Below are 24,762 nucleotides of genomic sequence, written 5' to 3' on the forward strand. Positions count from 1 at the left end.
GTATGACTGATGGAAGAAAAAGATATTCCCATAAAATTCTTTTGAGGAGTGAAGGAGGAAGCGAAGACTGGGAATAGTGACCAGATGGACTTCAGCTTTCTATAATAATTCTATTCCTTTTTACAAGGACTTCAGAATTCATTTGTTCCAATATTCTAACCAGAGCAGGAATCGCCATGAAATATTCCAGGTACTTCTGACACTGAGAAGCTCACTACCTCATCATATGAGAACATATCCCCCTTTTGGACAATTCCCTTTGGTGGAAAGTTCTTCCATAGGTCGCGTAAGGAATGTCTGCTTCATTATAACTTCTATCCATTAGTAATGGTTCTACTCTCTGGAAAAATCTGAACCTCCCTCTAAGTTCCTCTGAATTTTTTAAACAGCTATCCTGGTACCCCAGTGTTGTTTTCTCATTCAAAGGGTGCTAAGATTTGTAAACTGTTCCTCAAGACTTTGAAAGTCTCTCCCTCTCTCTCTCTTTCTCTCTCGCTCTCTCAATAATCCTCCTTGAGAAATAATACAAAATCTAGAAAAATTGGAGATGAAGTCTCCCATGTTTGTGTGACCCACAATTACCATTCCCAGTTGTCACAATAGCTCTCTTAAAAGTAAAACCAAGAACTGAACATAACACTCCCAATATGGCAGACAGTAGAAAATACATTATTGCCTTTGAAAACACTGTGCTTTCTAAATACATAAGACTGCTGGGTCAGAATGGCAACTGAAAACCCTACAGAAGGGATTCAACACATGAATTTCCTAATAAAACTGGCAGACTTGTGGGATAAGCCATTCAACTGGTTACTACCTGGGACAGATGCCGGATCAACCACAGCCTTAGAGAACCTGTGACCTCGGTAGAAGGGCCCATTCTTCCTTCATTGAAAATGCTAGACATTAGCCCACTATCCTTTCTATTCCCCACAAATATCTTAACCAGGAGCGTGCACGCAAAAAATAGTAAATAAGGCCATAAGGATACCTCTTAGAAACCCAGTGGAGGTCATCTCTTTCTAGAAAAGAAAGAACATTTGTTCTTACTCATTTCTTCTAAGCAAATTCCCTTTATGCTAACCTGTCCTCAATTTGATGACCTGACATTGTCTTAACTTTTTAACCTTCTGAAATTGGCTGAGCTGAGACAGTGCTAGATAAGATAAAAGAAGAATCAGAGATTGTCTCTCATCCATTTCTTTGGATAAAATATAATAACTTTAAGCAGGCCTTAAAAAACAGCAACAGCAAAAGCACTTCCTTATTTTTAGTAGTAAAATTTTATTAAAGCTATTATCATGCAGTAAAAGTAGGTCATATAAATGATATTTATTATTACTACGTAATCTTCTCTGGGTCTTAGTTTCCTCTTTTATAAAATGCGGATAATAAAAACACCCATCTCATAGTTTTGTAAAATCATGTGAATTAACACACCTGCTGCACATAGTAAACAATAAACAACAGCTACAGTTGTTATTATGAAGGATTATGATAAGTAATTTAAATGCAGTATGTACGTCATTTAATATTCTAGAACTTTGTGAGGTAGCTCTTTACCCCCATTTTACAGTTGTGGAAAATAGAGCTTAAGGATGTTGAATAACTTGTCCATTGTAGGGAGACAGGTGAATGGAGAGGTGGGATTAAAAGAAAGGTTTACCTGAATCGAAAGTCCATACTCTTAACCACTAAACTCAACTGCCTATTTGTATGTGGGTAGAGTGGGGTATGGAGGGGGCTGGAATATAATAATTCTGTTCTCATGTCTCAGTTTAAATTCTTATTGGCTTCTTTAGCTTACCACGATAAATAAGAATTCATCGTGGTAAACTAAAGCAGCAAATAAGTTCTAATTCAAGTTGCAATTTCACCATCTGAACTGTTATGTATCTAGAGCAGGGTAATATGCTAAAATTTTTAAATAGTTCATTTGTACATTTAAACATATTTAATAAAAGTATCTAGTTTTAGCACATTAAAAAAAAGTTTTTGCTTTTTAAAAATAATTCGCTTGTGTATTTTGTTACATTTTGTCCTGATGGTCAAGAACAGCTTTTTTGACCTCTCTTTTGATGCTTACATATTTCCAGGATTATTGTATCTCCTTATCCAGCAGTATAATCCAATTAATCAACTGTATTTTCCTGTAAGTACTTTGATTCCTCTCCTCCACACCCTTTCCTGATTTTTCACTTCTCACAAACTGGGTATTCATAAACTAGCCAAGTGGAGCAAATAAATATGTAAGTATTGCTTTTTCCAGGATAGTCTGCTGCGCAGTGGCAGAACAGCTTCAAGACTGTTCAATGTAATATCCTGCTAATGTAGTCCAGCACTATCCTTGGTTCTGTTGTTGCTATTTCCATAACCAAAACAAACAAAAAACTGTGAGAAAATAATGGGAATTGCAATCCAATGAAGGTGGCTCTGCTGGCTTTTCTCTCTCCATCTCCACCAACGCATCCAAATCTGATATGCCAACTTTGGTTTTCTTATTCCAAACTTGACAAATACATACGAACTTATAATGTGGAAAAATACCATGACCAGACAAAGGCTTTTTTATAATGAGTTCAAAACATTGTATATATATTTTGCAATCATTCCCCATAAATCCACTTGTACAGTAGACAAAGAGTTACACAAAATTAATTATTCTTCCCTTCCCTTTGCCCCCACAGAACTGTAAGTGGCTTGTCCACAATAAAAGGCAGATTAGGAAAAGATACTTGGGGCTTTGCAAAGATGTCCTCCATGAATCAGATCACTCTGCTTCAAGCATTCACTAACCACCGTGTCCAAAGCAACTGTGACGCCGACTCTTCTCAAACATGAGAGACAAAGTGCAAAGAGCAGCCAAGCAATGCTCCATATGTAACACGAGATCCAAACACTGAGCTTAAACACACCCCTTGCAACTACTTTAACAGACTCCGCAAGGGTATCCAATTCATTTGTTCACTCAACAAATATTTACCAAGCCCATAAGTAATGTGCCAACTTGGTTTATACTCAGAAAGCTTACTAGATCAAATGGAGTGTTGAATTTCATTCTCAGTATAGGCCTAAAGGTTGAAGGTGGGATGGGGAGAAAAAGATGTGCCAGAGAACTGGGAATAAGTCAGTTGCTCATAAATTAGACCCTCCTTATATCTAGATTTTTTTAGTGGTATCATATGTTGGTGACCTGAAATACCGGTTAGTCTACAAAACAGTTGCAATGCTTATTTATTTAGAGGGTCAATATGTTCCTTGAAGGGAAGAAATACAAAATATATATTTTTCCCACCTAAAAATCATTTCCCACCTAAAAAGCAAGCAGCAACATAGTCAGGTAGTGCTTGCTCCTTAAAGAAAATGACATTTACAAAGAAAGAAAATGGAAATCAACACACATTTATTAAATGTCTACTGACTGCCCAGGTCAGACCCATTCTGTTGAAAATAGTAAAACACAAGATTACCAATTTTAAACATCAGAAAGAACTCTATTACTATGAAATAGTTTTTTCTTTTTTTTTAAGCATCTTGAAAAGGTATTTAATTGATGACTTATACTACATGAATGTTAAAAAACAATGACATCTTTTGTTTTTTTCTAAAGAAGAAAACATCTGCAGTTTAAAAATTGTAAGAAAATTCCATATTTTAACCTGAAAAGCCATTTAAAAACCCCGTAATTACTTACCTGCCCAACTCTCCCCGGATGTTTCAAGGCCAAGCCTCCACTGGAGACAGCAGCAGCAACATTCCCTTCGTGGTCCACAACCACAGCGCCCACTGTGTCCAAAGTGCCTGAGTCGTTCTCCTACAGAGCAAAAGTGCCATGAGCACTCACTAAGCACGGTGGGTGGCAAGCTGATATGACGACATAGTACTTTCCAGTACAACCATGACATAAAATCTGAGCTAATCCTTACGTGGAACATTCAGCAATCTCTTAAAATTATCTATTTTCGAGTTGTCATTTAAATCCTGTTCAAGTCAAAATGTATTTTCCACTGAAAAACCCTGAATAAAAGGTTTTCTCTAATAATAAGCCTAACTAGCATGCCTTTCTAAGTGAGGGGGAAACAATTTAATATAAATTACAGTATGTCATAGTGCCTTCTTATGCTCAAGAATTAAGTTCATGATTGAGCTTTTGTAGAGGAAAAGCTCTGTGGCATAAGTGAGTCAATAAATGCCACTATTAGAATTTTAAAAATATTATACACAAATTTCTAAAAGTAAGTAATATAGTTGGCACAATAAATGAAGAGAATAGCATTTACAATGTCAAAGTATACTATGCTATAATTTTCTTTAACAATTCCTTGCTTGCAAGAAAATTTATGGCAAGCCCCTTTCTCTGCTATATCAATAATATGCTTGCCAATTGCATGGCAGAAAACTGTATGTTCCTGAGAGGCATCTTTGTGTTTCTGTGTCTCACTTGCACTGAGGGGTCACTGGCTAAAAAGTTTTGAAGTGCCACACTAAGATAATCCCCAGAAGTCAATAAGCACCTAGGCCCATCTCAGAAGTTGAGCAACATTAAAGTGAGTTTTGAAATAATGGAAACAGAATGCAAAGGAGAAAAAAAAGAAGCAGAAGATTCTTCCTAAATATTACATTAAGTCTGTTAGGAGAAAGTACATCTATGAGGTGTGCTCAAACAATACAGTGAATGTTTAAATAAAAAATATTATTACAGTAAAAGACACATTGACATTAATCACTCTCAAAATACTCCCCCTCACTTCCAACACACTTATCCCATCCTTCTTGCCACTTTCTGAAACAGTTCTGGAAGTCCTCTTTCATGAGTGTCTTTAGTTGTGCTGTTGTGGCTGCCTCGATGTCCTGAATCACTTTTACTTGAGAAGAGCCAGAAGTCGCACAGTGCCAGATCCAGTGAATAAGGTGGATAAGGACACACTGGAATGCTTCTATTTGGCAGAAATTGCTGTTCCAGAAGCGATGTGTGACACAGAGCATTGTCATGATGGAGCATGAAGACACGTACGAAAGAGGACTTCCAGAACTGCTTCAGAAAGTGTCAAGAACGATGGGATACGTGTGTTTGAGGCGAGGGGAAGTATTGCGACGTGTATTAATGGCAATGTGTCTTTTACTGTAATAATTTTTTTTAATTTAAACATTCACCATATGTTTTGATCACACCTCGTAGACATTTATATTTCTTTGGTTCTTGCTCTAAATTCTAACTCCCCTTAAGTATACTGATATACTATGACAGTACAGACTTGGATGGGAAAGGTCTGACTGAAATGAGTGCTGTGTTCCTACTCTCCCTTTAAATCACAGCTGGGAGAAGTCTTGCCAATGGATCCGCATGGTCATACCCCAGAATACCACAGTTCCTACTGGTGACAGGTTGCCTGACTTCCAAGGATAGTTGAAACTCTGCCTGACTGTAAACTCTCTGAGGAAAGGGCTGACCCACTCTGTTTCATTTTGCAAACAGCACACATTCGAGACATACTTATTCATTAATTAGAAGGAAATAAATTATGTCTACAATTCTGTCACAAAAACAAGTCTAGTAAGTGATGATACATGCCATGCCATTCTAATGGCAGAGCCTCAGTCTTCCACCTCCTTTACTCAAGATTCAATTTCATGCAAATCCAGAGGATGTCACTACCTAAGGAAAGATTTAACAATAACCGTGTTGGCTCATTTGGTATGGACAAAGTGAACTTTATCTTCTTTGGTAGATAAAAGTATTAAAGTAAAGAAATGCATTAGACACATTTTGTTACAAAAAAGATGGGTATTCCTAAAGAGAAACATACTTTTAAAGTAAACATTTGTTTCCTTGTTCTAAGAAAAAATTCCTGAATCTTTATATCCTTGCAACCACAGATAGAGAACTATTTACTTGTCCAGATGCCAAGTCTTATGTCTTCTACAGGAGGGCTTCTCAAACTTTAACGTGCATGCAAATCATCTGGAGAATCTGTTTAAATGCAGATTCTGATGGAGTAATCTGGGATTGGTCGAGACTGTACATCTAACTGCATCCCAGCAACGTTGATGTTGTTGGTCCACAGCATGCTGACCCTACTTTGAGAAACATGGCTAGTAGCGTCCCACAGGGTCACTATCACTCAAATGTCTGCTCTACTCATTCTGAGGCAAAGAATTTTATAGGCACAAATCTGCTGAAGGAGAACTTAAAACCCTGAAGATTAACAAGCTCCATCTTGTTCAATTATCAATTGGCAGCTTATCACCATGATCATATCACCATGAACATACTACAAAGTATTTTAAATTATTGATCTTATACTGGTTCTTTTAGAAGTGGAAAACTTTCATACAAGTAAACAGACACTATAAAATAACTTTCTTCAACAACAAAAAAGTCAAGAAAAAGTATTCTTTATTACTTCTTTTTTTATTAATTAAGACTGCTGATCCTACCCAAGAATTCTATAAAGTAGAAATTTTATTGCAGGGATACATAACAAATACACAGTGATATACACTGTCTGTAAAATAATTCTCTGAGCATTTCAATCAGGATGTCGTGAACTATGAGAACTCATATGCCTAACCAAACTACTGTGGAAGGATTCAAAAGGATTATAAATAGATGGATTTACTGTAACTTGGTTTTCAAAAATGAAAAACCAAGCAAAAAATAGAGAATCCTGTTCCAAATTAAGGTAAATACTCCTAAGGGCTTACAACACCTGCAAAAATCAGGATTACTTCATAAATATTCAAGAATTAGTTCATAGATTTCCCATAGTGAAAAGCAAATTTAAGGATGATGAAGTAATATTTAAGCATTTTTATGAAGTGCAGATAAATTGAGTGAAAGACAAACACTGGTATTTTGGTCATAATAATTTCACAATGCTCGTTTGTACAGAAATGAAATCTTAGAAAGGTTAAAAAACACACAATGACTGTTACTATGTAGAGCTACTATTATACTCTTACACTCCATAAATACTTAAAAGTACAAGCACTACACAGATACATATATACCTACTGTCCTTGATTGAAACACACTATTTATATTACTTTCTTGATAAAATTGTGACTAAAAAGCAACTATGTGAACTATAGTTCCCCTCAGAATAAACATATATATAAAGTTGTACTAGAGAGTACAGGTGTTATGGAAAACATTGAAATAAAACATTCCTGAAGTAACCAATAACCAAAAATTTATACGCATGAAGAACCACTGGTTAAGGACAGTAAACCTAAGATATACTAGAATTAAAATAAAAATTAAGGAATTTAATCACTGTTGGGCTTAATGTCAAAAGTTTTTATTTTTCTCCACTCCAAATTAGAGATGATTATTACACAGTTATTGTAAGAATTAAATTAACACATGTAAACTAGTTTAAAAGGAATAAATCCCTTAAAATAAAGTTTAATTTGCACAAAAAATTACGCCTCTTAAATTGAACTCTAATTCTGAAATTTGCCAAGAGATACCATCTATCAGTTACTTACCTCATTAACCATTAATCTGGTCTTTCTTCTGTACAGAATTACTCTATCAAGTAGCTAAAAACAAGAATAATATCTCAAATGTATCCGGCATCCTGAAACTGGTATATGGTGGGGTTATCCTAAATACATTTTTTTGAAAATATACCAAACCTCCCTAACATACATTTGTTAGGTTTGTGAGCAGGATTATAACGTCCACTTGAGAAAAGCCGATGATTGACGCCCTCCATGACAACACAGCAATGGCAGCATAAAGCTTTGTCACATTTGAGTACCCTAAGCACCAGGAGACCCAGATCTGGCTCCATGTCTACCTCCCACACATCAGCCCCCTACCGTAAGGCCACTGCGGGCTCAGGGAATACCAAGTGTGTACAAAGTATGATTTAGCTAGAATTATCCACTCTCATGTATCTGCCTTAGCTGAAACCAAGGACAATCTGGATAGAAGAACGTATAAGGACCTGTCTCTTCTCTCTTTAGAAAATCACCCTTCTGATGCCCAATACTATAAATGAGGTTTCTTGAAAACTGCTGTCAAGAAGTCTATTCTTAAGTAACACTTTATTTTCTTTGTTTAATAAATATGTATTAAATATCTTTGCATTACTGCACAAATTAGGACCAGACATCTACAACAGAGAAAGTTTTATATGATACTAAAAATTTTGTAACTTATTCCCTAAATCAATCAACAAGTTAAACATTTTTAGCTCAAAATAAAAATAAAGTGGGTTAACCACACTTTTAAGGGGCTTTAATATATCTGGATACAGCTTTAATTATAAATTCACACCATAACAAAGTTCTAGAGGATTACCTAAAAATTCCAAACCCTCAACGATAGCAAAGGACAATGTTTTCCAACAGGCAGAACACTGGGGCTTGCAACATTACAAGTAAAAAAGGCCATGGTTTTAATCTTGTTGTTTTTTTTAAAGAATCTTTCAAATAATGAATTATGGGTTTTCTTCTCTTCAAAATGGAACAACTGAGAGCCTTAGTGTGTGTGTGCATGCCGAATGAGAATATGTAAGTGACAGTAGAGACCCTATGAACACACTCATAACTTAGAGTGTTAAACAGCTGCACAGTAAAAACTCCCACAATGGTAGCTTTATACAACTTTAAATCATTTTTATTCTTATTCCTAGGAGGTTTAATTCCTATTATTTAATTTATACCCATAAAGAACCACTGGTTAAGGACAGTAAACTAAGATACACTGAAGTTGAAATAAAAATTGATGAATTTAAGAATGATGATAATTCTAACAAGCTCCTTAAGATAATACGAACTAGATTATTAAATTGTATTCATCTGATCAAAATAATTACAAAACACACCTTAATGAGTTCAAAAATCAGTTTAAAAAATATAAGGATGAATATATCCAATTTGTCTTATTTTTCTGGAATAAATATTATAATTTTAAATTTAAAGATCAAAATTTTTAAATTCTAAATTAAATATACACCTAGCTATAACTCAGCAATTAAACCCCTATTTACCCAAGAGAAATCAAAGGATATATGGCAAAACAGGCCAAGAATGTTCACAATACTTTTAACTGCAATAGTCAAAACCTAGAAACAACCCAAATGTCTATCAACAGGGGAATGAGTACACATAAAATGTGACTCAGGAAACAGTGAAGGACTGCTCAGCAATTAAAAGGAACTAGTGATATGTACAACAATATGGATAATCTTTCAGACACATGCTGAGTAAAAGAAGCTGGAAACAAAAGAGTACAAAATACATGATCCCATTTATATGAAGTTTGAGAACAGAGAAAACTCTCTGGTGAAAAAGAACCAGAAAAGTGGTTGTTTGGGGATGGGGGCATTGACTATGAAGGGATATGAGGAAACTTTCTGGATTAATGGAAATATTTTATATCTTGGTAGGGGTGTGGGTTACATTGTCGTATACAGATGTCAAAATTCAATGAACCATACATTTAAGATGTGTGCATTTCATTGTATGTAAGTTTTACCTAAAAAAATATCAACAGCCAATGTGTTTCTCTTAAAGTATACAACCAAGAATTTAAAACATCAGAACACAAACAAATTTTCCAACTTTTTCATAATAATGTAACACATTTATGTTTATATAACATTTAATACACATTTGATTTCAATTATAAGTGGGGGGAAGGTGATGGAAAATATAAAAGAAATGGTGAAAAATATGGATGAGAGAAAAAATAAACAGAATAAAGGAGAGAAAATATATAAAGTGAAAATGACTCAAATTTCCTCTAATTGATGAAAAATATAAATGCAGATGTTCAGAAAGCTGGAGAGAAAGGAAAGGAGCAGATATAAAGGAAAACTCTTTTACAACAGGATGACAAAAGAATTTCCAGAAGCCCAATAGAAGGCAGAAGACAGTGGAATGATGTCTTCAAGGTACTCAGAGAAAAGTAACTGTGAATATAGTTACCTCTTAGGACCAACAATAAAATAAAGACATTTATAAATAGGTAAATAAAATGGGTTTACCACCCAATGACCCTGCACCTCTTGAAATCCTGAAGGACCATTCTATTTAACACCACAATCTGACCTCTGCATCCTCCCTCCCATCTACCCCCAAGCATGATGAGTTTCCCTTTCTTGGCTCTCCTTTACCTTTTTTCCATAACATCTCATTTCCTAAAATATACAATTTATTTTTGTATTTTTTAAGTTGCCAATCTCCCCCACAAGATTGGAGCTCCAGGAAGGCAGTAATCTGGTATCTTTTATTCACTAACATATGCTAAGCACCCAGAAAAGTACTTGACCCTCTTATAGGTACTCAATAAATATTTGTTGAAGGGATGAATGAATAAAGAAATGAGTGATACACTTCAAGAAGAAGGAAAATAATTACTATGGTCTAAATGTTTCTGTCCTCCCCAAACTCACAAATTGAAATCCTAACTCTCGAGGACATAGTATTAGGAGGTGGGGCCTTTGGGAGATAATTAGGTCATGAAGATGGAGCCCTTATTAAGTGAACTAATGCCCTTAAAAAGAGTTCCCAAGAAAGCTCCCTTGCCCCTTCTGCTATCTGAAGTTACAGTAAAAAAATGGCTGTCTAGGAATTAAGCCCTCCTCACCAGACACCAAATCGGCCTGCACCTTGATGTTACACTTCCCAGCCTCCAGTACCGATAAATACATTTCTGTTGTTTATAAGCCACCCAGTCTATGGTATTTTGTTTAGCAGCCCAAACAGATTAAGACACTAATCCAAGGACAAATCAGACAGGAAACAAGAAATGTATAAACAAAAAATGGCAAAACTGCATATAAACCAAAACTAATATTGTCTTCAAAATTAATAATGTATTAGTACAATGTCAAATTAGGTTTTAAAATCTAACTATATGTTATTTATAAGAGAAATACCTAAAATATAAGGATATGGAAAAGTTGAAAGTAAAAGGATGGGGGGCTGAGGGGGGAAGAGATATATCCAAACAATGTAGCAATATTAACATCAAGCAAAATAAGTTTTAAGATACATAGTATTAATAAAGATAGAGTCTCTAAATGATAAATACTGAAAGTTTAGAATCATTAAGGAGATATAATTCTAAATTTGTATGTACCTAAAAAGAATAGCCTCAAATATCAATCACAGAACAAGGAGAAATAAACAAACCATACCACCATACCTTATAAGGAGATATTTCAATAAATTTCTCTCAATTAACAGTAAGAAATAAAAGAACCGATTAGTACATTTAAAAGCTTCATAAGATCAGCATTCAAATAATTCTGTTCCCAACAATTAGAGAGGAAAACATTCTTTTTAATTTAAGCACATACAAATACTTACAAAAACTGATCATACACTAAACTAAATTACAACAAATTTTAAGAAATAATATCGAACAGAATATACCCTTTGACTGTAACACAACTAAGTTAGCAGTCAATAAAAATAAATAAAATTATGGAATGAAAAAAGAATAAAAACACTTCTAAATAACTCATGAATCAAACAAGTAATCTAAATAGAAGCAAAAATATTTAATGAATAATAATAAAAATATTACATTTCTAAACGTGGGATACAAGAAAAGTGGGACTTATAGGAAAATGTATACCCCAAATGTTGATATTCAAAAAGAATAAAAAATTAATAGGCTAAGTGTCCAACTAAAGAAGTTAGAGAACAAGATAAACACAACGAGAAAGGAGAAAACAGAGATAAGATGAAAAATCAGGGAAGGAGAAATAAACATTAAATAAAGAGATGAGAAAAAAGGCAAAATTGGTTCTGTGAAAAAACTACTTTTTGAATGGACGAAATGAATGAATTAAATCTAATAGGCAGTAATTTTCTGTGTATCACCTAAATACCTAGCCCTCCTGCCTTCTCCTCCAGCAGGAGCCCTGGCTTTCTGGCTGCCTCACTTCAGTGCAAATGTGGCTCTCCACACCCTTATCCCTGCCCCACATCAAAATACTGCCCTTCTTCAAGTCCTGTGGTCTCAGATAACTCCAGAAGTTTCCTGAATGGCTTCCCAAACACATGGGAAGCCCTTGCACCTAAAGGCACAACCTAAAACATGCAGTTTCCTCCTTTCCAGGAACTCTTTATACTCTGGCTTGTTCTGGGATCTTTTGTAGTTTGTCTTGTCCCTCATCCATCTGTAAGCAGCAACTAACAAAGTGTCATAAATATTTTTAATTGAACCTCACTAATCAAAATCTACGCCCTCTGAAACTGCATCTTGCTCAGTTTATATGCACGATCTAAACCCAGCCTATCTAAAGCAGTTTTCCTATTACCTCACGGGTTTCTCTCTCATTGTTTCAGATTTAGATCTTCCCTAACATAATGCTTTTGTGCATCACTCCTAAATATGTTTCTGGTTTGTTTTTTTTATCTCAAAAGCATGTCCTTAAACAACTGCTGTGACATTTTGGGCTGGTCCCATAATGACCAGACAAAAGTCCAGACTCATTCCTCACAATGTGGGATTGATCTTTATTTCCAGGAGGTTTCACATGCCCTCCTTTCGGTCTACTGTTCAAACAAACTTCTAAAGCTCTTACCATCAAACATTAAACCTGTCACTTTATCTATAAAGAAATTATGTCTTGAGATTGGTCACACATTCCTCCATACAGTACTTTCTTTTGGTAACACTTCTTTACTGCCGTCTCATCCTCTTAGGTCATCTGGCACCAGATCACATTTTTGACTAACCAATTCGATTTCTTTGATTCCAAATTGCTTCCCTAAAAGCTTTAACGAAGTAATACCCACACTATACTTTAGCTGCAACTTCGCTTTTTTCCACTGGAGAGCGGGTCATCCTTCACCATCTTAAACTCAGGCATCGCTGTCTGGGAAATATATTCAAGGGAGCAGGAGGAAATCAAGGTCATTTGGCAGTTTCACTTGCTGGGGGCACATGTATCATAGTAGTTCAATGACAGAGATAGCACAATATGCTATCAACATAGTAATAGGCTATGAACTTCATTACTAGGCAGATTAAAAAAACGCAGAAATACACGAGCTAAGACCTTGCTAATTAAATAGACAGCAACAAAGTCTCTTTAATAAGAGCAAGCAACCTTTTTCAATTTACTTGTCCAATTTGGCTCTTTTCAGGAACACCTGGTCGTGGTCTGGACCTCTGGTCTTTCTTTCATTTCAGGGCATACATTTACCTTCTCTGGATAAAATTACACTTTTTCTTTTAAATACCAGAGCTCCACTGGCCTTTGAACTGAGTCTTAAAGCAATGGGGAATAACAGATAAAGGACTAAAAGGTAATCTGGACAATCTGGAGTCTATTCCTACCAATGAAACACCACGACAATTGGGATGGGTCATTTAACCTGGATTTAAATTCAACCCTCTCCAGATTGAAAAAAAATATTTGATATTAATTTCATAATACAGTAATAAGTTGCTTTATTTAATGAGATTTTTAAAGTGTAGCAATATGTATTTAACTATGCAATTAAAGACCATACTCACAAAAATATAAATTATTTCAAAATCATAAATATGTAACTACTAAAGATAAGCATATTAAAAAGCAAAAAGAAAACGTCCATGCACTTTTTCTCCTTTTATTCCTCAATAGCTTAAAATCTCATTAGAAAGTAACAATAAACCAAAAAATTACAAAAAGCAGGAAAGAAGCTAAATATATTCTGATATAAAATACAATATAAACTAATTATGATAGCACTATATCCTAGAAATTGCTTTCAGAGACTCCCTACACTGAAAAGCCTCTATTTGATGCACCTAGCCACCAAGAGAGGCCCCATTCATACACATTTCAAAATACTCTTATTTGCTCTGAAGTATAGTTAGCACAAATAAAAGTAGACAAACATTCAGGGGAGACTCTAGCTATCAATTTAATTCCTTATAGACTATTTTACTTTAGCAAATTCCTTGGACAGTTAAATCTTATGTCCTCACAGGTATAACAAGTTGCCAAAACCAGAGTTTGGTTTCAGAAGCAAAGTGTATCTTGGGCATTGAACATTTTGTTTTTTGAATACCTTAAAATGGAACGAACATGTATAGCCAGCTGCTCCACTTCCATAGATTGTCTCACACATTTAGGCTACTGGTCTGGCCCACATAAGCACTTGAGTTTGAAACCACAGTCCTGCAGAAACTCTGTAGTGCAACTAAGCTTATCCACTCACAGAATTCTAAACCTAGGACTTTCTCTTTCTCTCCACCTACATACCGAAGTCCCACCCTTTATTCAAGACCCAGCTTAAATTCCACCTCTTCTATAAGGTCTACCATGAGAAACTTAGCTTAAAGTGTTTTCTCCATCCTAATTTCTGTAGCTCTCACTGATTCATTCTTCTAGCACATTCCAAATGGTATGTTTCCCTTTATGGTTCAATTCCTCTGGACCACATATAATGCTCAGGGCCTAGATACCGGATGCTCTATTTACTCCCTAAAACTTACTTTAAAACCTGCACATAATGAGCACTCAATAAATATTTGTTGGTGATAATGTTGAAGTCAAAGATAAAATAGGTATTGGGGAAAAAAAATCCAAGATCCCATGAGGTCATGACCTTTGATGGAAACATCACTCAAAGCCTGTGTTCACAGAAAAAAGAAAAAAAAAATAACATAATCACAAGCTTCATAAACGTGTTTTAGCTTGTAAGGCAATCTCCATTTCCATTCTGTTCACTGTCGTTCCTTGGAAAAGCACACAACCAAAATAAACATGTGCTAGATAATAGGTAAAAAATTCTTGTTGTGGTCAGGATCAATTCTTTTTCCTAGAAAACAAGACATGATCTAGAAATACAGTTGTAAAAGCGCCATTTTACCTGCAGAACAGGAAAGAGACTTGGTCAAGTTTCTCTAGATGGGCACGCCCCCTTGTGGGCAACTTCCTGACTCTCCTCTTTGGAATGGTCAGATGTGATTGTGGGTTGTTTCTAAGATATTATTTCCAGACAATCATGTCTCCTCACTTACTTATATAGTATCTTTAGAGCTATACAATATTGAGGAAGGGCAATAATATTATTAGTAATATTTCAGATAATCTAGCTTTCTTCTTTCATTATATCACCAGACAAGAGCTTATTATTAAAAGTGAACCATAGTTTTTGGCAAACGTATGCTCCAAGTGAATAACAGATTCAAAATTATCTTGAAAGACCATAGGATTTACAGTTACATAGCATTACGCTTCTCTCTCAAAATTAATATTAAAATCATCAACTGTAGATATTTAAGTTAGTAATGTGTTCTGAGTAAAGGCACTGTTTCTAGGCACTGTGCTAAGTATAAAAAAACGAATATGTTCATGCCTCCATAAGCCTACACAAATATGATAAAATAACCACACACAGCAAGCTCAAAATGGAAAATGTGTAAAGTAGATCATTAAATTCCACAAGCATTTATTGAGTGTCCATTACATATACAAAGTAGAAAAAAGAAATATGTTCTGATCTGGGTGGCATCTGAGCTGGTCCTTAAAGAGGACTTGGATTAGAATTTCAGTAGGCAGAGAAGTACCTGCTATTTCATTATTAATTATTATTTAGTGTATGAAGGGAAAGAGACATGAGCAAAAACTTAGAAGTGAAAACTTTTAGCAAATTCATGAAAAATCAATAGAGATGTGTATTCAATAAGAGAAAAAGATGATTCCAAAAGAGAAATAAAGGAAAAATAGGTTGGATCCAGGTTTCAAGAGGGTTCATAAAGTCAGGCTAAAGAGTTTGGGTTTTAATCTACAGGCAATAAAAATTGTATTAAGGCTTATCCCAGGAAAATGAGCAACAGTCCAGCCATCAAGGGTGAAAAGGTATGGACTAGATGGTGGTAAACATACCAAAAAATAAATTAATAATAACAATAATAATAATAATAATAATAATAATACATGTATTCATTCAACAAATGCTTACTGAGCACTTATATGCCAAGCTGAGAAAACCATGGTCATTAAAACAGATATAATCCCTCTCCTGCTGGAACCTGCACTCTAGTGGAAGAGAAAGACATCAAATAACCACACTAAGAGAGGCAGTTGGAGCAGCATGATAGCTTAAAATGAGAGGTGGGAGGGAGAGAAGCAATATTCCTGGGAACTGGAATTACAGGGACAAAGGCCTTGACTCAGGGAAAACCTTGACAATTGGACCCAGGAAGGGAGTAAGAGACCAAAAGTTTGGAAAGAAAGACAAGCACCTGCTCCTGTTGACTCCTGTGGGCTGTTAACAAACTATATACCTTATTCTTAAGAGCAGCTGGAACTGACTGAAGAGTTTAAACGGGGGCATGACAAAATCAGATTGTACCTTTAAATGATTCCACAAATGCTGTGTATAGAACTGACTGGAAAAGGCCACGGCAGTTGTGGGCACATGGATAAGAATGCTACTGCAGTCTTCCAGAAAGTGATGAAACTTGAATCTAGACATGCTGAGTTAGGGCTTGACGGGTCTAAGACGTGAAGACATGTAATAAGCAGCTGGAACAGTTTAGGGCATGAAAAGCGGGGTAGAAATATGAATTTAGATCCATCTATTCAAACAAAGTTTCATTAAATGGGTGCTATGTGTTGGATGCCTGGGCTCAATGACAACGACGTGGAGCAACAAACTCTGGAGCAAGGAGAAAAGAGCTCCAGTCTGTCTGAAGGAGAGCTAAATGAATGAAAGTGGATATGAAGTTCTTAACTAGATGCAATCATGTAATTCCCAACTCCTCTAGAATGTTCTGTGTTTGCGTAAATAATGAACTAAACAGGTGCTTTTCTAGGCCCACTGTGACATATTAGGCAAAAAAAGCAATGATTTTCAAATGCTGGCCAATACTACCCACGCGCACAGATTCTGATTCAGTATATCGAGAGTAGAACCTAAGAATCTGCAGTTCTAAACCTCCCCAGATAAATCTACTGCTCTGCCAGGTTTAGGATACACTAGAATAATCTCTTACTGAGAGGATCTAGGGGGGTTTGACAAACTCCATGTTGCCAATGAAAACATATTAGAGAATCATCAAACTGAAAAGAAGCACGGTAATTATTTGGTCCAGCATGCTAACTTTATTGCTGAGAAAAATCAAGTTGTAGAGAGGCTCCATGTTGATCCAAGGGCTCTAAGCTAGGTAAATGGCAGACCTAGATTAGAAGTCCTACTCCACTAGACCCCTTCTCTCAGCCTATTCCTACTCCCTCCACTCTTTAAGTAATCCCTCAGGTCTTAAATTCTAAAATAGTTCCTGGTATCTGACTATTTATTCAAACTCTTCTAGGCTAATTAGAGAGGAAGTGGCCCAAACAAGCCTTTAAAAACACAGACAGTTTTCCTTCAAACTAATTATCAGTTCTTGTCTTCTGATTTTAAAACATCCTTGTTATTGATTTCTGTGTGTACGTGTGAATGTGTGTGTGTATATATAAAAACACATTTGTCTTTTCATGTATTGGTTTATTCTGCTCATCTTACACATGTGTCAGCATCATTATGTGATGGGCCAACTCAGGTAATATCATAGGTAATATCATAGGAGGTAATATCATAGGTATGGTAATATCATAGGAGGAGATATTTAACAATTCTGATTTAGAATCGGATGCTCTTAATATCATGACCTGAGCCAATTCTCAGAGAGAAAGACTTCTATCTGTAGTCCCAATTAAATTCCATTCACTGGAGGTATTTCCTGTTAGGAAAGATACAATAAGGTGATTTCTATATTATATACAAGATCAACTGGGACTATTCCAATGATAATGAAGAAATGCCCATTTCCCCTCTTCAGATTCTATTAAACACTAAAAGGTAAAGGAGGCTCTACAGAGCGGTTGAATACTAAAAATTGAGAGAGGATTTATAAGACTGACAATATCTGATATTAAATTGTAAGAAGTCTCCTGGTAAATCACAGGTTACTTCCATTACAAAATAAAAAGAGCAGTTAAAATTTTTTTTAACTGCTCAATATTGCCTCAATCTTATCTCACTTATAATTTTAAGACTCAGTATATATTTAAGCATAGCTTAGTATGGGTTTACAGAACACTTGGGAAGAAAGCCAACCTACTAGCTATTGAATCTTTATATGAGAACTTAGAAGATTTTCTGAAACGGGGGAAATACTGCAATTGCCTAGCTATCAAGGGTTGAAAGTTCTGAATTTAGATAATTGATGAATTGACATAAAGTACTGAAAACCAGAGACACTTAAAGAATTCCCATGAAGTTATACTACAAAGGAATGCTGATCATCAGGCTCCATAACCTACCTAAATGTATGAGGTGGTGGTAATCTAGTAATACATTTATTTAAGTCATTGACCTACCTACATATTTAATGTAAATCCTATAGGATTATTCAATAATCAAAATAGTCTTAGGTGAGGCAAATGTAATTGTTTAAATGTTACTTACAATTCAAAGAAATAATTTCAAACAGAAGATAATTACTTCACAGGATGAATTTTCAGTTTTATGAAAACTCTTAAATGTATAAAGTATATTTCTTTATGTAAAGGTCAAAGAAATTTCTTACTTCTGTTTACTTATATATCTATTCATTAACCATCTTCTTGAGAAACACGACAAAACTCCAGATTAAGTAAAATTTCTATGAGACTAATTACTCCTTTCCCTGCACTCACAATGTACAGACATGTACACAAGTACAGACAGAACAATCTGAGAAAAACATGTTGTTTTCCGTGCATTTATTTTCTTTGATCTTAACCTACCTCTCACCCAAAAAATACAGTGATTTAGTATGATACAGTTAAGCGTTTACATAATAATTTCAAGATGGTGGATAAAAGGGAAAAATGTTACCCACAATATACTTCAAAAGAATAGAATATATTTATATGAAGCACACAAAGCAAGGCCCAACATTTCCCTTCTGAAACATGTGGCCAATTTGATGTCCCTATGTGGTGACTAAAGAACACAAAATTAAAAGTTGTAGCATCTCTTTAGAGTCGTTTTGAACACACAACATTGTATAAAACATTGTAAAATTTTCTAAACTTGTTCATTAGAAATTAAAGAATGAAAGATACTCACACAATGGACAAGGTCTGATTATCTTTCATTTCACTAACTTATACAAGAACTGCTTTACCTAAAAACCAATGAAATTAACTGAAAACTTAAATTACTTCGTAAAAGTGGTGGGAGGAGGCAAAGAATTCTATGTACATTCAAACTGTAAAATCTGTTATTAAAGAAAAAAGACATGGAAACTATTTCAACAATATGCTTGTGAAAAATGAAGAGAAAAAAAAAAGGCTTGAAACATCAAAAATGTTGAGATCAAACAATACCCCCAACCTCTTTTAATACTCTAAGAATAAAAGAGTCCCTTCCAGTAATATCCAGGGCTAGTTGTTTGAAACTGATATTTATGAAATCTAGATTATGGCGGGCATTGAGTCTGTTTGTTTCCCCAATGTCAGCATCTCCTCTTTGTAGAACCCAGTCAATCCAGTGGCATAAGCCAAGAACAGCATTTTGTCAGTCAATGAGTTAACCACTTCATTCCAAAAGAAAGGTTTCCTTATTCAAATATGATACAGATTAATATAAATACAACTATCATTTTCTTTTTGTATCAAAACAATGCAAAAAAATAAATTTAAAAGATATCACCACTTCACCACATACTAGAATACCACAAGAATTATTGATACATAGCCTAACAGCAATGAGAGTCCATGGCAGTAGTACCAGGGGAGAGCCACACACCAGTGTGTAGGAATTACAGAAGACAGAGGAGCATGCTGAACTGCATCATGAATATGCATGTGATCAGCAAAACTCAGGTTGCAGGAAACTCCACAGGACAAATAGTTCAGGCTCCCTTGCAGAAACCCAGTGCTCACTTTGCCTAATTCCAATACATATGAATTTTAGTTACCACAGTTTAATTAAATAATACCAGTCCCTCAATAACATGGTTCAAATTTCATTATCATGGTACAGTCACTGTGAGCAATTGCATAAAGTACAAACTTCACCGCTGGCTCTTCAGTTCACAGATCACTACAGAAGCAGCAAATGCTCATCATGATCAGTAACCGATCACGTCATTTCTTTCAAAGTCCCAGGGATGGGTCACAGTGCACAGACAGCAAAGCATGTAGCTGTCTGCCTCCTTGTCTCCCAGTGAAAAATCCACAAGATGTTTTACAAAAATTGATAATCAAAAGAGGGAACTGGCCTACAAAGATCAAAGTGAAGCAAAGAAACAAAAATAATATCGGAAGTGAAATTCTATAAAAACTATATGAAGTTATAGAAGAAATGGTTGACAGGGGTATGTTCAACAGTGCTACCATTTAAAAGACTCTAGACAAAGTCAGGGGAACTTAGTGAAGACAAAAGTATCAACATAAATAAGAGTAGTTGTGATAAAAGGGATGAAGATGTCCCAGAGGAAGTGACACTGGCAGAAAAACTTGACATTAAGAAAACTCTGGGAGATATTATACAACATGGAAAGTGCAAAGGATAAAATGTTGAAAGATAATTCAAAATTAAAAAGGAGTAGGACAAGTCACCATGACATAAAAAAATGTTCACTCCATATCTTAAGTTATATGACAAGAAGCAAGCACGGTTCAGATTATTCTTGATAAGCTTTTTTACACAAAAATGAAACACTTTAATTCTTAATGCTTCTAATGTTTTAAATCAATGTATTAAATAAATATTAGGTTTACTTATCTTTTTTGTTTCTCTATGCATTTATAACCAACAATAAGAGTTTTTAAATGTTTTGACAAATAAAGGTCATGAAACAAGAGTAATTTTATGCCATTAAGACCTCTGCACAATTGCAGCTTGTCCAGTCATCTTCCAGTACTACTGTACAAAGTATGGACTACTCTGTACGCCACGAGGGAAACAAAAGAGCAAAAGCAAAATCCAGAAGAGGTGGGTCCACCCAGAGACGGGTGCGGAGCAGAGAGTAAACAACTACTAGTTTTATATTACACAATACTGTAATTAAGTAGTAATCTTTTCCTTCTCCAGCATATCTTCCCTCTACGTCACAAAAAAATAAGTGCAGGTGAAACAGAAATGCCAATTACTAAGAACGACAATTAATAAGAACTTGTATTCCTTATTTTTTAACATTTTATCTTAAAATCCATATATCCTGAAAGTCAAAACAAAATGTGTTTTTATTTGATTTATGTGTAGATTAGCTGCTTAACCCAATTCCAGTTTGTAGTAACAAGGGACACATTAATTGTGAGGAGGTAGATGAAAAAGAACTTTCTCAGTTTATACTGCATACTACACATTACCTACCGAATAACAACTCCTTCTCCTTTGACAACAAAACTGTATTTTGTTTGGGAAGACAAAGTGTCCAGCAGCAAGCCATAAGCTCTGAGATAGTAATTAAAACAATCCACTCTATTCCCTAGGCTCCCTTGCAGCGAGGCAAACCCATGTGACCAAATTGTGCCCCTTCTCCACTACCCCTTTCTCCCTACCCTCCCCCCCCAAAAAAAATAACTAAGGAGAAGCCTATTGAGGGAGACTTTGGAAAACTATTGTATGCCAGATAAAAAATGACAGATACATCTGGTACTAGTCTCCCCACTCCCACCCTCCACAGTCTTTCGCCTTCTTTTCACCTTGACTGCAGATGTGACATGTAAAATTTTCAGAGCCATATTACATCCATAAGGCAAAAGCCATGAGAGAAAGGCCCAAGAGAATCCCAGATATGTTGGCCCTGGCATCATTGGAAATATAAGCTAACAACAGCAACCGACCACCTCCAAACTTTTTATTATGTGGCAGAAAGACTGGAAGCAGGGGGACAAATATGCATTTCCTAAGCCACAGTCAAAAGTGTCCCATGGATTAACCACTCTTATTTTAAACTATGTCAAATGTAAATGTCAAGGAGTAGGGAAAACAAAAGCACTCTTCTTCATTGAGATAGCAAGCTTATTAAATATTTTTCTTGCTTTAATTTTGATTTCTATTAGTACTGTTATAATGTCCCTACAATGATTTTTTCGAAGAAAAACAAGAAATAAAACTGCAACAAAAATTTCTAAATTTATCTGCTTTACTTTCAGGTTTCAAAATATTGACTTAGTCTAACTGGATATTTCTTTCAAGACAATATTCATCTCCTTCAACATGAACAAAAAATGTGAACACTAGGAAAGTTACTAAATATTCTTGTTATATTTACACATCCGACTCACAGCTTCTTTTAACTGGCCACAACAAACAGTAGTACCAGGCCTGAGTCAATGCTGGCTGACCAAAACTATGATGAAACTACACACACAGGACAGGGAGAAATAAACTAAATACGGGTTGATTTAGAAAATAGCTGTTTGTCCTTTCCTGTCATATTTCTAAAAATTACTATACTGCCTCTTAAAAATTATAATTTTCTGCCCGATTGATTCATTATCTGGTGGTCTTTTCTTTGTGGGAGCATGTTTTATTATCCTTACTATAGAGACAAGGCCTACCAAGTTTATACAGCAAACATCTATTAAATAAAGCCTCTAGCCAGCATCTAAAGTCAAGGGACTGGATCCTAGTCATGTTTGCAGGCCCATGTCAACACAGGGCTTTGTACACATTAAAGTTCAGATATTCTAAATATAAAAAATAGTTTTCTTTTATCTAAGATGTCTAAATTGCTCGGTTTGAATCATGCCTGAATTCAACCCTTCCACCCACTGCTCCCTACCTCCCTTACCACCCTCCCCTGGTCCATTACAAGATTCCACCCAGGGTAACTAACGAAGAAAGTTGAAAACTGATTTGGAAAAGTAGAGTTGGTTTATAAAAAACTGCTATAGAATTAAGTATGAGCAAGCCAGTTATAAAAGATTGGAAGCAGTCATAAACATCTAGAAGCATTCTACATGCAGAGTACATGTTAGTGTCTTTATGCGCTTGTTCTACTCTAGCAGTTTTTGTTTTGTTTTGGTCTTCAGGCTGAGTGACTTTACAGATGAAGTCCACACCGTCAAAGATGACGATGTCAGACTAAGTCAATGAGCACTGAGCACCCGAACACCCATTACCACTTTTGTTCCTCATAGAGTCCGGCTAGACGGCAGAATTATCACTCTTTGCATTCCAAAAGAAAACTGACACTTCGTATGTTGAATTACTCACTGAATTCACAGAAGTAGCTGGCAATGGTATGCCTCTTGACCCCTTCTCTCTCTCACCATTCCATGGGAAATTTCTCAAAAGAGGTACCTGCGCCCTTGTCCTCCCTGATCAACCCACTCTACAATCAGTTGCGTCCAGGTGCAGTGTCCGCGTGCTAAATTCAATAGCCAGGCCTTTCCCCTTGGCTGACTGTCTCAGCAGCACTGGAGCCAGATGGTGACTGACTGAGACACTCTCCTCTTGGCGTCCTAGACACTCTCCTGCTTGTACCTCTGCCTCACTTCTTTCTCCTTTGCTGGTTTCTCCGCCCAACTTGTACATGTTGAACTGGCCTAGGGTTTAACTGCAGACCTCTATCTACTCTGTCTCATAAGTGAGCTCATCCAAATTATATGCCAATAATTTCCAAACGGGAATCTCTCTCCTGACCTACCCATGAGCTTCAGACCCATGTAACCAACTCCATAGTTAATCTTTCATCTTTCATTACAATCTTTCATGTAAAGCTTTTTATTTGAAATTCTTTCAAACAGTATAATAACTGGTTAGTTGAAATTTTCAAAAGTTGAAAATTCTCTGGGTGAAGTAGAGGATTAAAAAAAAAAAAGGACACATACCTTAAACATTTTCTTTTACGTAAAACACAAAGGTTCATTCGTTAGCCAATCTTTTCACATGAGACTAAAGCCTTTTCTTTGAATGTGGGCCCACAAATAAATGTTCCATATCATCTTTCTTGCATAATTTATAACACACTGAATTGTCCCATGATTTCAAGTTTCACTTTATCTAAAATAGAACAAGCACATAAAGACACTAACATGCACACTGAATGTAGAATGCTTCTAGATTTTTATGACTGCTTCCAATCTTTTATAACTGGCTTGCTCATACTTAATTCTATAGCAATTTTTTATAAACCAATTCTACTTTTTCAAATTAATTTTCAACTCTTTGTTTTAAAATATATAACTATTTTTAAACCCAATATTCCTTAGTGTATATGAGACTTACTGAATTGTATAATTACAATGATAAAAATAATTAGCATAATGAGGCTCTTGGTGGCATATAATTCAACTAAAAGGAGCAAAGGAATATGACACACTAAAAGATGGTCTATTAGCTTGGGAGTTTTGGGTGCTGCTGGCATCAGGTAATATGTCTTATGGTGAAAATGGAAAGGACTGAGTATTCTGTGTCCATTAAGGGTATATGGACTAAGAAAGTTCTTGATTTCCACTTCCCACCTCTATCACCATGAAGCCATACCTTCTCCAAGCCTCCATGTGTCAGTAAATGGCAATACTCAATTGCTAAAACTAAAAGCTTTAATTTCTTTCTCTTATTTACCAATATCTAAGGCATCAATTAACTCCTGTCTTTCCAGAAACTCTCAAAATATATCCTAGACATATGCACCTCTCTCCATCTCCATCCCCAACATCTACAGTCCAAGTTGCCATCATCACCCAGCTGTAATAACATCATAACTAGTCTCCTTCTGTTCTCGCCTCCCCCTTCGATCCATTCTCCATACAGCAGCCCAAGAGAACTTCGTAAAATGTGAATGAGATGGCATTGCATCTC

General features: G+C 35.5%; 1 protein-coding gene across 3 annotated transcripts in view; it reads right to left on the bottom strand.

Moving 5' to 3' along the window:
- Positions 1-24,762, bottom strand: part of TASP1 (taspase 1) — a 259,989-nt gene that overhangs the window by 148,311 nt on the left and 86,916 nt on the right. For all 3 annotated transcript variants that reach the window (XR_013992327.1, XM_081034656.1, XM_081034657.1), the window contains one exon: positions 3,695-3,814. Coding sequence is in view for 2 of the 3 variants with exons in the window: in XM_081034656.1 (XP_080890782.1) it covers positions 3,695-3,814 (120 nt within the window). In the remaining variant the exon portion in view is untranslated. The remainder of the gene's footprint in view (positions 1-3,694; positions 3,815-24,762) is intronic.

Source organism: Rhinolophus hipposideros (genome assembly GCF_964194185.1).
Source record: "Rhinolophus hipposideros genome assembly, chromosome: 22".
Taxonomy (NCBI): Eukaryota; Metazoa; Chordata; class Mammalia; order Chiroptera; family Rhinolophidae; genus Rhinolophus; species Rhinolophus hipposideros.